At 43.7% G+C, this 16,424-nt stretch overlaps 1 protein-coding gene across 3 annotated transcripts in view; it reads right to left on the bottom strand.

The window, feature by feature from the left end:
• fbrsl1 (fibrosin-like 1) overlaps positions 1–16,424 on the bottom strand; it is a 283,649-nt gene that overhangs the window by 99,381 nt on the left and 167,844 nt on the right. For all 3 annotated transcript variants that reach the window (XM_053326197.1, XM_053326196.1, XM_053326195.1), the window contains exon 5: positions 6,533–6,562. In XM_053326197.1, coding sequence (XP_053182172.1) covers positions 6,533–6,562 — 30 coding nt within the window. The remainder of the gene's footprint in view (positions 1–6,532; positions 6,563–16,424) is intronic.

The raw sequence follows: 16,424 nt of genomic DNA, 5'->3' as shown, positions 1-16,424 counted from the left end.
TGACCGTGTGACTGTAGCTAGCTCGATAGCTCGCCTTCAGAGGAGAATGCACACTCACATACACACACACAACCCCCAGCACCTCCCAGTGTTTTGACATGGCCCCAGGCCCGGTGCTGCTGAGCTGCAGCAGCAGACACTGGGCATTGGAAATTTAAGTCAGGGCGTAGGAGAAATTAGGCGAGGAGGCAAGGAAATGGGATGTTGACTTGAACTGGCCCTGGGGGCAGCTGAGAGTCTCCCTGTGCAGCTCCGCTGGCTGCCTGACAGTTTGATGGAGCGAGTGGAGGCTTCCCCGCGGCCCGAGCCGCCGTCTCCAACACTGATGTAGCTCAGTGAGGAACAGATTGAGCCTCCAGGCATCGCTCTGTACTGCTACTCCCCTCCTCTCTCGCTCTTTCTCACTCTCTGTGCTGCTACTACTAGCTCTCTCTCTTTCTCTCTCTCACTAATCCTGTCAAGCCAACACACAGACACATGTACACACAGCGCATATGCATGCATATACATACTATACACAATCACACAAAATCACATACTGTATGCACACATAAAAACACTTAGATACACAGAACTAACGGCAACACCCACAGAGAGCTTGGCTACCTCTTTCCTTCTCTTCCCTACGACAGTAATGTGATGAGCACTACAGATGCTGTTTACTGAGCTCTGGCCGACACACAGGGGGAACGAGGAGGAGAGGGAGGTGGGGATGGAGGAGAGGCAGAAGGAGGTAGAGTCAGGGGGCTGGCAGGCCACAGCCATAATGAAAAGAATCTGGCGGCGGCCCACTGTGTGCTGGTCATGAGAAGCATGTGCCGCCGGGGGGCTCTACTGCTAATTTAAGGGGGCAGCCAAGCGTTCCACGCTAGACTTGTCATTGGGCCAGAGGGGGCATTCATACTGGGTGACAGCAATTGCGAGAGGGCGGGTGGGGGTTTTGGGGAAGGGGATTGAAGAGAGAGAGAAAGCCTCAGTTCCCTTCCCCCTCTCTGTACCTCCAGCCCCCCCCCCCGCAATGATCAAACGTTATTGTAGGCAGGGGACAGAATTACAAATGAGTGTCCTGTGGCAACGGCTGGAACTGGATTCAACTCCTCTCTCTGCTCTGTTCTCTCTCCAGGTGGCCACAAGGGGCACACCTCATCCTCTCACCCCTGCTGTCCAAACAGGATTTAGTACTTACATCTTCCTAGTTAACACGACAATAATAATCTGTTACAAAAGCAGGTGGTTATACTACAAGTCCTCCAATAAAGCACCAAATGCCATGCCATGCCCTCCAGAATGACACATGCTATGCTTACTGTTGGCAGGAAGTGGGATACAGACTGCTGTCTACCGTATTTGGGTATGACGTTTTATTGCTCTATAACAATGTCACACTATTTCCTCCTTTGCTCCCAGCAGACAAGAGTCATAACTCCTAATGCCGCTAGAAAGCTTTGTGACTTGAACATAGACTCATGTTGTTTTTGGGCATTTGCTAAAACCCTTTTTTTCTTGGGAGGACGGTCTCTGTTTTTAAGACCACAATGTCTGACAAAGAGGTATCACGTTTGTGCTTGGCTGAATCGATAGATACCTCAGTAAAAACGGTAAAACATAATCTCTGATGGTCGATTTTGGTCATATTACCAAACACTAACCCCACTATGTCCTTGGTTTCTAGCAGCTCCCTCCATCTTCACACCATGGGCAGTCTGTTAAGGTGAAATGACTGACGGGCACATCTTTAATCAGTATCATCGACTGGCCTGAGGATTTAGTGTGCACTTGGGAGTTTATCTCTGAATTCAGATAGATAAAATAAGCACAAAGTCACTGGAAATCATTATTGAGTTTAGAAGAGAGGGGAAAAAAAGAAACAGAAGGGAGAAACGTGCTGTCAATCCTACCCCTTCATCATAGATGCTATGAAATGACTGAGAGACGTAGAGAGATGCAGGCGGAGAGCAGGAGCTACTGAGCAGTTGTTGCTAACAGCTGGCTGCCTCCCCATTAGAAAAAGAAGCTGCTGGCTCTAGTCTGGCAGCCAGGGGAGGCGAGAGCGAGGGACGGGAAGGGATGAAAGGAGGAGTGCGAGAGATGGAGTCAGTGATGAAAGGTGGGTGGTTGATGGTAGATGAGTGGATGTGGGGTGCGGGGATTAACCAGCTTGCAAGGAGGAAGTTCTATTTGTTGCCTCTGAAACAAGCCATCACATGACGATGGAGAATGGAAGGCATGAGAAACAGAGACAGAAAAAAACAGAGAGCAATGCAGAGTGAAGGAGGAGAGAGGAAGGGAGGAGGCAGCCACATTGCACATCTTCAGGCTGTGAATAATTTAGAGGAGCACTGGAGAGACGAGACGAAGATGAACACAAAACACCGGCAGCGTTTGACCTAGAGCTGGAGCTACATCAGTGCACATCACAGAGCGGAGAGCTCTCTCCCACTCTCCCTCTTTCCTCCCTCAGTCTTTCTCTCTTTTCTCTCTTTTGCTCTTCATCTGCCTCCCTCTGTGTCAGGGAGGAAACAGCTGTACGCTATTCTTGTTTCGCCTCACATTCTATGAAACTCAACAGAATGGCTGACAACTCCATATCTTAAGGATCTGTCTTTTTGCCTCCCTGCTCCTCAACATGCCCAAAGAGTCAGGTGAACCTCACACAAAAATGGATACCTGTACATCCAGGCCATACAGGGCCATGAAGGAGGATATCGTGTCTGCCTGCAGGTCTGCTGGCACACACAACCTCACAGGATGAAAGAAATGACTTCAAAGAGTCTGAACTTGATTCAAGCTTCCTCGCTGCCATGACACAGGTTAAGGGTTAGCGTTAGCCACCACGAATGGTGAAACGATTAGTCTAATAATCAATTGGGGTCAGTCACTCAATAGAAATTTATATAACAGCAATTTTAATAATCAATAAAATATGTATGGCATTTTTCAAGCAAAATGTCTACTAATGTAATGTTTACTTCCAGCCTCTTAAACGTGAGATTCTTTAAAATAATCATTAATTATACATGTCAATGAATACATTGACTCACAAAATACTGAATTGTTACCCAAAACACTCCCAACTTCCCTTTACATTTTGTCTTCTTGAAACTACTCACTCCATTAATTCTGTTTTAAAAAAATTCATATATTTACCTCCTATAAAATGGCATTTAGATTTAATGTCATTTCTAGTAGAATGGCCGCATCAACACAATGTCTATGTCATATGAAATAAATGCATTGCTTGAGAGAGAGAGACAGAGAGAGAGAGCAGTGAGCAACCAAGCAGTGGAAACTGTGGACAGCGGCAGTAAATAACGGCTGCCCTGCCATTAGGCACAGAAGAGGTTAAACAGAGCTTGTTCACGCCGTCTTTGTCAAGGTGCCATGAATCACCTCACCTGCTGAAGTGTATGTCTGTGTGTGTGTGTGTGTGTGTAATGAAAGGACTACTGGGCATCTGTAGTGGGAGTGACAGTTGGGCGGACAGAGGGCGGTCTGATCATCCCAGAAGGGAGGGGCCATTTATTACTGTAATTAAGGAACCGTGGGAGAAGCTAAGATTTGTGAATGTGTATATATTTCCATTTAAGCTAAATCCCTTCATTTGGTACAAAAATATAGTGTGATGGCAGGTGGGTGATATGTGAAAAATGAGGGCTGAAGATAGAAACCAAACAAAACATGCAGTAACTTGGCCCCCTCTCTTTATTTTCTCGCCTCCCTCAAACACCCTCTCACTCCCTCTCCCACTGTCTCCTGCTCAGTCTGCGTGGCTGATATTAATGGGACGTCCCTTGTTTGTATATGTGCCAAGTTGTGTGCACCACTGCGGGCTGTCTATTATAGCAGGCCTCTGGGGCAGCTTTTCCATATGGCGTCACATATGGCACTCAGCAGCATCAATTAATGTTGTTATAATACTGATTTTTATGAGCTTGGGTTTCACTCCTTTCCTCTCTTCTCCAACACCCCCCCTGCCACCCCACCCCCATCACTGATTCTTTGATTCTTCAAACTGCCTCTCTTCTATTCTTCAAATCTTTGACAACCTGTCTTCTGAACAGTAGAGAATCCAAAAGTTTTCCTTGCCAAATTCTGAAGGCTTCCACCAGCTCTACTGAACGGTGCTCAAAGACCTAGAACACGCCTTTGTTCCCGCTGCACTGCAGAAGAAGGGTAGCACTATTGCCAATGTGTCATAATCTTTGCTGTTTCTCTAAAGCCAAAAGACTTCGATCAGTGAAATACGAAATAACAACAGTGAGACAAAGTCAGCAATTATACAGACTGAAACCTACGTTAGGTTAATTCTGCATATCTGCAACAAAACACTGTATTTACAGCTCCTATTGTAGTGTTGGTTAGGCTATTAGGCCAGCATCAGGGCCTATTAGTGTGTTAAATTAGGGCTGTATTTATGCATAAAGCAATAGGCAGATGGATGTAAGAACAGAATCTGAGGGGTCTTTTTGTTCCCTGGTGCCTTTGGTGGTGGATCTGACAGGAAGGGAACAAGAGTGTAGCAAAAAGCCCCGCTTAAAAAGCTCCCAGCCACACCAGCCTTGTCAGCGACGCCACAATTAGAGACTAGATCACTCGCACTTCCCAGCGAGAAACATCTCACCACCACTCCTCAATGGAACTCTTTCGTTTGAGGAACACACTCAAAGCGGGGTTTTAAAACGTTTCGGATGGCTAATCACTCTCAGGATGAAAGCCCTGGCGTGTTCGTTTGTCTCCGTGTGGGGAGCTTCCCTTGCCGTTTCTCTGTCTCTGATTCTGATTGTTTTTGTTCGTTTCTTTTTCAGCAGGCAGGCGAGGCAGGCGAGCTGGCAGGCAGCGCTGTTTGAAGGTGCAGTCAGACCCGAGTGCAGGCCTGATGCTTTGTAGTGATATTTCCAGCAGCACAATCTCATTACTTTTTGACGTGGGAGATGCGTGCAGGGGCGGATTGTCATTTCACGCTGTCAAAAGTTCCGTGAGGGAACGGAGACGGGAATGGAACTTCAATGACCTGCATGCCTCTGGCTCATCAAGACTGAATATATTAAACCAAATAACACAGATACAATCCAATGAACCAGATCCTTGAGGATGCTTGTAAACTTAATGTCCAGTCCCCAGGGGTGTTTCTCTCCTCATCTGGAATCTCTGAAATCGGATCTATTTCACAGCCTCCTAAGCCTGCCGCTGTACATCCCTTGAACCTAATTAACCTCCACAGAAAGAACTGCATATATACTCAGGCAGCACATATACATGTAGCTAAGACAAACCAGTCTTTGTATCTTGAGAGGAAAAGTCCTGAGGGCAGCATCCCACACCTCTCAAAGCTGGTGAGAGCTCCTGGACATTTTCACATGGGACAATCATTGCCAACTCCCCCCTTTAAAAAAAAAAACAGGGGGTGTCTCTCAAAGTTGATTTCACACAGAGTTCTTTCAAAACACAGAAAAACTGTTTAAGAAGCTGCCAGGCACTGATTGAAGCGCCTGGTTTCCATGTGAACCCCAGCCTGTTGCTGGGGTGACTGTCCCAAAGTGCTTCCTGGGTAATTTTCGAGGTCACTGGTTTGTGCACGCCTATGTGGTGCAGATGGGCCCACCCTCATTCAGGGCTCAGCAGGAGCTCTTTCATTAGGCTCAGTGAATGGCCTCATTCATCCCCTTCACCTCAATTGGTCACGCTGCGTCTCTGCAGAGGGCCCAGGACAAACTTTTCTCTCTTCCTACTCCCTGATCTTCCACGCACCACCCACCTTAGTCATGCTTCACTTTTGTTCTGGAACATGTGGTGGCTGAAGCTCCAGGGCTCATCTTTGGCAGCAAACTACCTTAAACCGACTAATAGGTGGAACGTAACCAATTACCGACATTGCTATCTTTGTATATCTTGAAGAATGTTATGAAGCAAAGCCTATGCGTGACACATTATTTATCAGTGGAGACAAACATGAATATAGATATTTTCTGCATTATTTTCACTTTTGGGAAATGTGATCCTACTTGCATTGCTGTCTGGCAACATCAGTCAAACACATGCCAATGAGAAGAATGATAATTGATATTCATACATATTTTTAAGTCTTTATGAATTATCAATGCTTGAATCCCAAGTCCTGTACTCCTATTTTTATCTCAATGTTGTTCAAAAGGCCCCAAGGAGCCACTGCAGTCGAGCTCAGTCACTTCATCCTAAAGTGGCCTGTCTATCCACTGAGCTGCTATATGCAATGCTTAGCCATGCTTGTGGGTCTTCTACTCCCTGCCTCTTTTTGGTCCACAAGTGAATCTCAGGTCTGGCCTAGTGAGAAGTGACTAATTGTCTTGAGTTGTTAGTGTGCCTGGAATGAGATCCACTTCAATCGGTGACAGGGTGCACAATAATTCTGTTTCTCCCTTTCTCCTCCCCTCTCTCTCTTTCTCCTTCTCTTGCTGCAGATTTACCCCCACTGCTTCTCAAGCTACTGAGCTGTAAAATTGAGTGGACGGCAGGCAGGATACAGAATGAGACCTGGCATCGTGGACGCACTAACCTTGAGGAGGGCCACTGCTGCTGGCTGCACCTAAAGAGATGGAGACAGAACGTCAGCCATATTGGACTGAGGAAGGTTAAAATGAGGAGGGAGGAAAGACCAAAGGTGGAAAGAAGGGTAGAGACCTTTGCTGAAGAAACAATATGAAAGCTTGGCAAAGCAAGTCTTAATCAGCACGAGGATGAACACACAGTACATACTACACATAGATGACAGTGTCAACGACAGAGAGAGAAAAGGAAAAAGCATTTGGCATACATTAAAGTGACCTTGCCTCTCCTTAAATGACTAGTTCTTTACCCACTTCCATTTTTATATTATAGTAGCCTATGTCATGTTTAAACTAGCTCATTCCTTACCTGCTGCAGTGTACATATGCAACTAATGTATGTATCACCCAACCTTTGCAATTAGACAATTCAAACTACATAAACATTAGATAAGGAAATGTACATATTTTGTGAAAAACAGTATATGATATAAAAAACCCTGGAGCATGTTTGCTAGCAGTTTAAACAAAGCTAGCCTCTGTGATCAAATCAATGTGTGGAGCTACTATTGGAACAAATTTGAGCAATCAATTACTATGAATCACAAATACACTAGCTGCAGTTTAGATGTTAACAAATGGAGCTTTAGTCCCATACAGATGATATTAGTGCTCTGAGCTGCTCTCTCTCCACGAGAGATTAAGCAGGTTTGTACTCTCCCAGGCGGGCAGGGCTCCCCCCTCCAGGGTGCTGCACTATCATTTGCAGGAAAATTACTTCAGTAATGAAGAATCCAGGCCCATAAATCCTCGTGGCCTCACCTTCCTTCGCCGCCCAAGTCTCGTTGAACAGCTAGTAAAAATTCCCTTTAAAAAATTCATAGCGCAATTTTGCTCAAATCCCTCCCAGCAAGCACAATTATGGAACTTTCATCTCAATTGATTTATGTCCTGGGCTAGGAGAGGGGGGCATGACTTGAATGGGGGAAGGGGGGGTTGGGAAGGGGGAGAAAAAAAACAAGTGGTAAATCATTGTTTTTAAAGGGGAAGGTGTAAGGCCTTTTTGTCACTTTCACTGCATGTGTGTTGTAACGCATGCGACAGAGAGGTACATGGATAAGCGGAGGAGGAAGAGGGAAGGGAGAGGAACGTCTGAAGGGTTTGAAAGCAGAAGTGAAATCGCAAAAAGGAGGAGGGGGAGGGGATGGAGATTGGGAAGATGGGGGCGAAAGGAGCGGTATTCCACTTGATTAATAACACTAATCAAATTATACAGTGTTCCACTGTGCCCTGAAATCTGGGGCCATAATGTCCTCTAATGGCGAGGTTCATGGAGCTAAACTTCAGAGGGAAAACACGGCGCTGACTGCTGCATGCCTTAATGAAGGCAGTAAAACATCCATTTCCAGAAGCCATGAAATGAAAGGCAAGATTGTAGATGTGCACCCAGTGGCTCCCCCACTGCACAAAAATGGAAGGCTGTTAACACAAAAGACAGTGTGGGAGAGAGAGAGAGACAGAGAAAAAAAGAGAGAGACAGACAGAGATACGAAAAGCCTTAAGAAGAGAAATGAAGAGAGAATAATACAAGTGAAGAGATTTAAAGGGCAAGAACACCGAGAGTAAGGGGATATAAAAAGAAAAGGGATGATGAATAGAGGATAGAAAGACAGATTGGTAGATGGTCTGAGTGCTTTATTTCCAGAGAAGTTCTCTGCTGGCATGAAGACAATCTTTGTCTGCTGATTATGGATGAGCCAGGCTGTTTTACTATGTCTGTTATACTTAGTGCTGCTGACAGCAGCCACAATTCATCACTATTTAGTTGCTTATGCACCTAACCACAGCATCCTCCCCCTCATCTATCTCAATACCACTCCATTAGAGTATTCCCTCTGTCCATCCAGCCATGCATTCTGTTGATCCATCCATCTGTACATCCATCCATTCATGTGTACATTCCATCATCCATCCATTCATCCATCCTCCCATCTATATATACATTCATCTGTCTGTCTGTCAGTCGCCTGTTGATGGTCCGTCCTTACAGCCACCTATTGTCGGCTTTCCGTCTGGCTATCCATCCATCTATCATTCCATCCAATCTTCAGTAAATAACATTCTGCCCTGAGATGTGACACATATAACAATATGTCTCTGACCTTAGCTGTCAGCTAAATGCTGTAGGTAAGAGGTTAGCTTGTTATTTCTAGGCATTATGCCAACAGGCAGTATGACTTGTTGGCACTGGCACACTATATGTCCACTATCAAAATATAAACACAACATGTAAAGATCACTGTGCATGATGTGTAGTGCTGCAGAAAAAGTCTGCTACATTAAAGCTAACTGTGACTCCAGATGCTGAAATATATACAAGAGCATTATGGTTTGCATTTAATCTGCTAAATTGCACATGCTACAAACAATCAAATCAGCCTTTGCATCTTGAATAAAGCAAATGTTGTTCGTAGTCCTTGGGGCAAAATTTCATCTGGAGAGCAAAGGAAAAAAACCAACAAAGCTGAGAAAACACAGATTGCTATTGTTATTATTATCATAATTACAGTTGCGCTTATCATGCAAGCAGCCTCAATCAGGATGAAATACAGTTTCATTTGATGAAGCTTCCTGTTTTGACTGGCTTGAGTTTGGGAACCACACACTTGGCTGGCGTGCCAAAAACTCAATCAGGCGCAATTACATAGCCATCAGATAGAAATGTAATTGATTTGAAAGCTGACACGAGATATAACTACATTACAGTGTAGGCACAGTGGGGAGGCTCCTTGGGGACAGGGCCTACGGGGAGCTCATTACCGCCAAGCTTTGAATTATTGAGTGCTAAGGCAGTGACATTGAGGAATAGAGGCGGGCGATTGGCTGTAACAACTCTGTAAGTGTTTATCTCAACTTACAGCAACCTAAGACATCTGAAGGAGTGATCTGCTCGTGCATGAATATTGCAAGGGAAGAAGTTGTAATGGTTCATAATTGAAAGGGTTCAGGCCAAGGTAGAGTCTGCAAGTGCACATCATGTCTGCTCCTTCCACCTGTAGTATTTGTGATAAATTTGACTAGGGCGAAATACAATCCACCTTCTGCCTTTTGGTAGTTTCCATGGTAATAATACCACCTACTCTTTCGGACATATTGAGTGCTTTAGTTGGGATTTAGCTCGTGGTAGCAGTACATGCCAACCCAGCCAAGTACAGTAAAAGCTATATTGGCTGAGCAGTTTCTAAAATGTACTTTCTTTTAAATGTTACTTGACTGACTTGTATTGGCTGGTTTAGTTGTTGCCATTGGTGTAGATTTGGGTATGTACGGTTGGGACATGCCCCTATCTATGTCATGGTTTTGCTGAATTGTATCTAGAAATATTTTTGTGATCTCAGTTGATCTTGTTATTATAACTACTTGTAATATTATGAGTAAGAATTGCCAGGTCTGTGTGTTTTCTGTAAAAAAGTAGGCTATTTACATTGACAAAGTCTGTTGAAAGGTGGGCTTTGGGATGGTTTGAAGATAGGTTGAAGTGTAACTCTAATAGCTATAGGAAACTCTTGTGTTGGGTAGGAAAATCAAAAGCCAGGGAGGACAGAGCTACAAAGGTTTGAAATGGTTTAACAGCAGACAGATGGTTCAGTCAGGTTTTCATTAATGTTTTTGTAACATTTATGTTAAAAACACATTTTTTTAAATATTGAATTAAGTCTGATTCATATTAATAAAAGTTTATGTAAAAATATCCATGTGATGCAAGTTCCTGTTTTAGGCAGTTATTACACATTGAATTAAGTAAATGTTTTGCAGAGTCAAGCAGTTTGTTTATGTGAAATGGAATATGAAAAAAAGATAGAGAGCAAGCAGTACATGTAACTGTGCATACTAGCTCTCTGAAAAAAAAGTGCCTACCAAAGTTCAAACTAAACCTATGCCCTTGGATGTTGTTAATCTTGGCTGCCCATTTAAAGCAAAAGAAACAGCACTATTAAATAACAGAGAGGTGTTACAAGTTTGATCTAATAAATGTGTTGAATAATAAGTCACTTTTTGAGTGTCTTACTTATCTTTTTATGAAAGACCTTTAAAAAAATGTATCTCAGTATTTAAATAGGACATTTTGCCAGTTTTTCCACTTCTAACAGAAACAAAGAGATTAAATTAGGTGGCAGCCTCCCCTGGGTTGGGAGTTGGGGTGAATAAGCACATCTTTCTGACCACCAGCCTGAGTCTTCCCTGAAGTTGTGAGGGGTGACTGTTGTGAGGATAAAGATATAAGTCGCTGCAGAGGGGCCTCAGCGTCCCCCAGGAAACTGGTGACTGCCTACCTCTGAGAGAGCTATGCCCCTTAGGCTTCTGCCACTGATCTCCCTCTGTCTCTCTCATTCTTTCCATCACTCTCCTCTCTCTCCTTACACAGCCCTCCTGTGAGCTTTCTCACAAAAATGAGAACTCAATTAATTCAGGCGAAATGAGGACGAGGGAGGAGGAGGAGGCAGAGGAGCCCAGAGAGACGGAGAGCGGGAGAGAGGGAAGTCTAAAAGAGCTGCTTGTCGATCTGCGGCCTGGAAACAGCAAACAGAGCATGGGGTGACTGTGCATGTGCATTAAGTCTTGAGCCAAGTTAATCCTGTCTGCAGTTTAAACATGGCAGATGAACGAGCGCTCCCCATTACAGAGGGGGATGCTGGGTAAACAGACAGGTCAGAGGGAGGCTGACAAAGAGAAAAGAGCGAGGCTTGAAAGAGATGAAGACGGAGAAGACATGATTAAAAACATGCTGACTCTTAATCCTCTGCATGGTGTTTATTACATGGATGCTGGGAGGGTCTCACTTGTTGATGTTTTATTGGAGTCCATCAATGGCACAACATTTGTAATACTGTAGATGTGGAAATAGTTTTAGGTGATTAGAAACCTGTAGTACTGTGGTATGAAAAAGGCTGCCTATATTTGAGTGTATGAATGTGACCTCTGACCTCGAAAAGCAAGTGCACATTCTAAAGATGCAACGTGCGGCCAGTTAGACAACAATCATCAATCTTGCATGAGCTCGGTCACCCTGCTTAATGCTATATTAGGGTACTTGGAGCCCCCACACAGCTCAGCTAATTTTCTCATAGCCTTGCAGAAAAACTGGCAGAAAACCAGCTGTTAGCAGGGCCTGTCGCCAGGTTTGAGGTCACTAGCGCACACACACATGCACTCGCACACACATTACACTCGGAGGACACGTGCAATATGTGATACGAGGTGGCACACTGCAGCATTTCCAGCAGCTACATGTGCTAAGTAGGCTAAAAACAAATTGTCACTGCAGCCGCTTTTTTTCATCTGGACTTCTGCCTTAAGTACTCGACTGTTTTCTGTGTGTGTCACTAAGAACTAAAAAAAAAGGAAAGACAAATAAAAACAAATGACCCATTTTTACCGCAAGACTACTTGTGAGCTGTGAGATGTTATCTCCAGTGCGATGCTGTTATAAAAGTAACCACTTCCCTCTGACAGAGTGTAAATCTCACAGTATTCAGGGGTTATTTTTATGTTCAATTTTGACTGCAGTACATATATTACAATGTTTTACCAGTCCCAGTTCCAGGACAACGCTAGTAAAACAGGCAAGTCAGACAGTTCCAAATTTTCATATGATAAATACCTTGCATGTAGGGAGCTAGGGGAGGACTGTGGCAAATGTGTTTCCAAGAAAATCAGTCTGCCACTAGTACTTAGAGTGATTGAATAGCCTGTAAACAGAAGCAGCAGTCTTGCTTGACGCTCTCTGGGAGATTCTAATATAGTTGTGCTTCCAGGAGCTGAAGGAAAGGAAGGAGGTGGGGCACCCAAGTTCATGAACTGAACATCGAGTGTAGGAGCTTTTAAAATTACCCTGTCTCTTCACTTGGCCTGGTCTCTGAACTGAAACTGCCGAGTAAAAGCACAAGACTGTTGAGCGAAGTACGTCAAGTCAGTCATAAGACACCCTTGGTCAATGGCTGATAGTGTTCCTCGCATTAGCCCAAATTAAAATTAGATCTATCTTTAACAATCTAATAAAAAAACAGCCATATGATGACACTTTCCCTCATTTATGCTTTCCATCTTCTCCTCTGCAACCCCTGAGGAGAATAAATTCTCCTTTGTTCATGGTGCTCGTAAAAGGACCTTTTTACTTGCATGCCAGCATCTTTCCTATCTATAAAATTCATCACAGTCAGAGATCATTTTTTCCAGATCTATGTCCAATCAAGAAAGTGTGGTGACTGCAGATAGTCTTGTTGATGTTGCAGGTCGAATTAGAGGCAATATGAGCATGAAAATGAATTAAGCACACAATTTAGCACTTTAGTTGAAGGCATGTCGTTGTGTCTTCACCACACGTCAGCTGACACTGGTACTATATTGAGCCTAAGGATATTACACTAATAACAACCTAAAAAGAAGGCAGAGTCCTTGCATGGCCTGAGTCTGAGGCCTGTTTCTAATGAACAGAGGCATGGAGCTTTTTACCGCTAGGCAAACAACTAAACATGTTTGCTGTTTGGTTAAAAAAAAGAAAGGATATCTAATGTTTTTCAAAGTCCTGACAGCAAAATGAGTGCCAAGAAAACAAACATGTGCAAGATGGATTTCAAAACTTGTTTCACATTCTTAATGTCGGCTTTGTGTATATGGTGAATAATTGATATTTTCTGAGACAGTAACCATTTCCATAGAGCTCTAACAGGAAGAGGGAGAGGCAGTAAGAGTTCAAACTCTGCAGCTACAGCAGTTTCGTTGGTGGTGAGCCGTTGTGAAAATGTGAGAAAAACCACAACCTATGTGCCTATTGTGCAAACATGTAAAACCACAAAGGGTGCTGCGAGTTGCTAAAAGAGCAGGTTATCTATATATGGGGTTAAGCCACAGCCCAAAACAAACTGAAGTTCGGTCTTGAATTACAGACAAGTTTATTAGTGAAAGTGGAACACACGAACAGGGGACAGGTTAAGGAACATTTTAAATAATGGAGTGGAGAGATAATGAATGCATGTGCTACAGTGTGAGAGGGGTTACTGAGTAGTTGGATGAATATGAACATTATGTGATTCATATTCCATGGCTTTTAGAGTCACCCAATTGCACAACTACAGGAAGTGTAAGACATTACTCCTCACCACCATCATCAACACCAAATTCTGAAGAATGTTGTTCATCCCTTTAGTAGTTTAGCAACTTGAAGAATCTATGACCACAGAGGCAGCGGTGGTAGCCCTTATTAACACAAACACAAAGTAACAAATAGTCAATAAAGAAACAAGATGCATGTGTCTGATGATAAAGCCCTTAGCCCATTCAGCAGATACACACCTGCATCCCCAGACACTGGCACCACATCCCCTATGACCCGAACATGAAACCAGGACAAGAAACACTATGCAACCATTTGGTTTTGGTTATCCTCCTGGGGCCATCTTGGCTCTCAGAAACCTTACCCTGGCATTGGCTCTAATCCCCAGAGAATGAAATGCAGCATGCAGATAAAGCAGCAGGTGATTGCATATCTGTGACAGACCACCGTAGAAGTCTCCGTAGAAGGTAGCCTCTGTGACACCGCTAATTTGACAACCCTTCTCCTGTTTTGCACTTGGCCTCAAGGGTAGGCCCCATATTAACTTACATCTGGCCAGTTACGTTCGAATAACAAGCCCTGCATCAACTTCAAGTGATTCAATTGACCAGAATTGAGCACAGTTCATTGGCTTTTGGCTGGCGCTGGCAGAGTGGATGACAGCAGTGTGTGGAGACGGAGAGTATCAGTTGACCCAGACTAATTATTCATAAGGCTTTGTTGTGATGGCTGCTGCTCCGGTAAGGTCAGGCAGGAGCAGCTAGGAGGAAAACAAAAACATTTCCTATTGAAATGAAGTTGACACTGCTGCGTATCTACAGGAAACTGTGAAAGAAAAACTGATGCCTTCATAGAAAAAAGCAAAACACTAAGAGTAGTAAGCTCCCTCTGTGTGCTGTTGTAAGTGGATAGCAGCATGGCAGCCATACATTCCCAACTGGTGGTTGTATTTGATGCAATGGAGGATGTGATTTGAGAGGGGCGCTCATGCATGGCTGAAAGGAGAATGGTGCAGCACAATAATGTACACTCTATGTCCCCACAACCACAGGCAGGCATTGCCTTGAAATTTGTAATTACAGTAATTGTGATTTCGACAAATGGGCCTCCAAAGCGCTCTTCAACGGTAAAAATACAGGTTGCGTTACCCACGAGGAGTCTACTAAAAGCATCCGTCAACAAAGCTTTAATTTGCCAGCTCTTGGATACAAGGCAGATAAAAGGTCCAGATGTTTTGAAAAATATTCCCAAAAAATGTTTAGTTGGGTCTTTGACCGAGGCATAAACTCAACGACTCCTGCAAGGAAAACACAGAGAACACTCTTCACTTTAAGCACAGATGAACCGCTTTCTCACCTCTATTTACAATCAAAATGAACCACAAAAATGTGTGCCCACAAGTACACACACAACAGGCCCACTTATGTGCAAGCACAATAGTGTGGCAATTAGCGGCTAGAGAGGAGGAATGCTGGATCGGTTACAGTTGTTGAATGTTAATTACAGCGTTTTACGGTGTTGAGGAGATAACGAGTTAGCGCCTGGTGACAGCAGCGACACGTCCTTTAACGAGAGCCGTGGAAATTTATGAAACTTGAGATCAGGGACAATGAGGCGTTACTGGCTTGTCAGACGCTCTCCTGCTCACCCTCCCTTTGTCCTAATGAAGGCAGACACTCGTTTCTTTCTCTTCTCTGCTCGTTCCAGCGCTGTTAGCCTGGAATGATTATTGTTCATCTAGGAAAGGTAAAAAATCAGCAGATTGGAATTCTGTCCATGTCCACTCAAATACCCTATCATTTCACATCACTACTGCCACTGCCTAATCAGCTTCTGTTACAGTTAGAGCTAAAAACAAATAACTGGCAAACATGTGGACACATAAAGACCAGAGATAAACATAGAGTCATATTACAGTTAATTCTGTCTAGGGAGGGAAACATAGCTGGTAGCCAGACAAATGTAAGTGACCATTCATTCCTGCCTGTCTAAATAGCGAGGGATCAAGAGATTGGTGAAATCCGAGCGGGGGGTTAATATGGTCATGTTGTGAAGAATGGTTTGGAATTTAGGTTAATGGAATCACTGATAGGGCTCAGCTCTAATGCCAGCAATGCTTAAGAAGATCCATACTTCATGATTTAGCCAAATCCTGGGACATTCTTCTAAATTTCCCCCACTGACCTTTGTAAGACTCTTTGAAACAGACACACAGTAATGTGAGGATTTCTTTGAGTCATTGCAGCCACTGCTAACCAGAATCCTCCACACTTTATCAACAGCCTAAATGTTTTCTTTTTTTTTATAGGATATTACATCAGTTACACTGGGGCCAGTGTGGGCCCCAGTGGAAATATTAAGCCTAATAAACACATAAAGAGAGCCTGTTTTCTTTTTTCACTGGTAAATTACACTGAAACATGAGCAAGAATGTACAGTAAGTTATGGGATTCTTGAAATTGTAGCTCATGTCTAGACTTGAATCTGAAAACCCCCTACAAAAAAACAAACCAAAACAGTGATTTATATTTGCATCAAGCTATCCTGACTCGCCACTGATGTATCAATATAACAAATTGGGTTGTAATAATTATGTTTTTGAGAATGTAAATACACTGATTGAACTACTAATCTCCACAGTGACGTCCCTGTCCTGTTACCAATACTTGCGATGGGAAAATCAATCATTAAGTGGGCTGCAGCCTAGATGAAGAGGAGTAACTAGCCTACTGGAGAGAGCAAGAGACGATCTTTTAAAACCACAGAGGACGAGGCGCCTAGGATGGTGT

This window comes from Scomber japonicus, chromosome 9 (genome assembly GCF_027409825.1).
Source record: "Scomber japonicus isolate fScoJap1 chromosome 9, fScoJap1.pri, whole genome shotgun sequence".
Lineage (NCBI taxonomy): Eukaryota > Metazoa > Chordata > Actinopteri > Scombriformes > Scombridae > Scomber > Scomber japonicus.
This window is presented reverse-complemented; position numbering and strand designations above follow the sequence as displayed.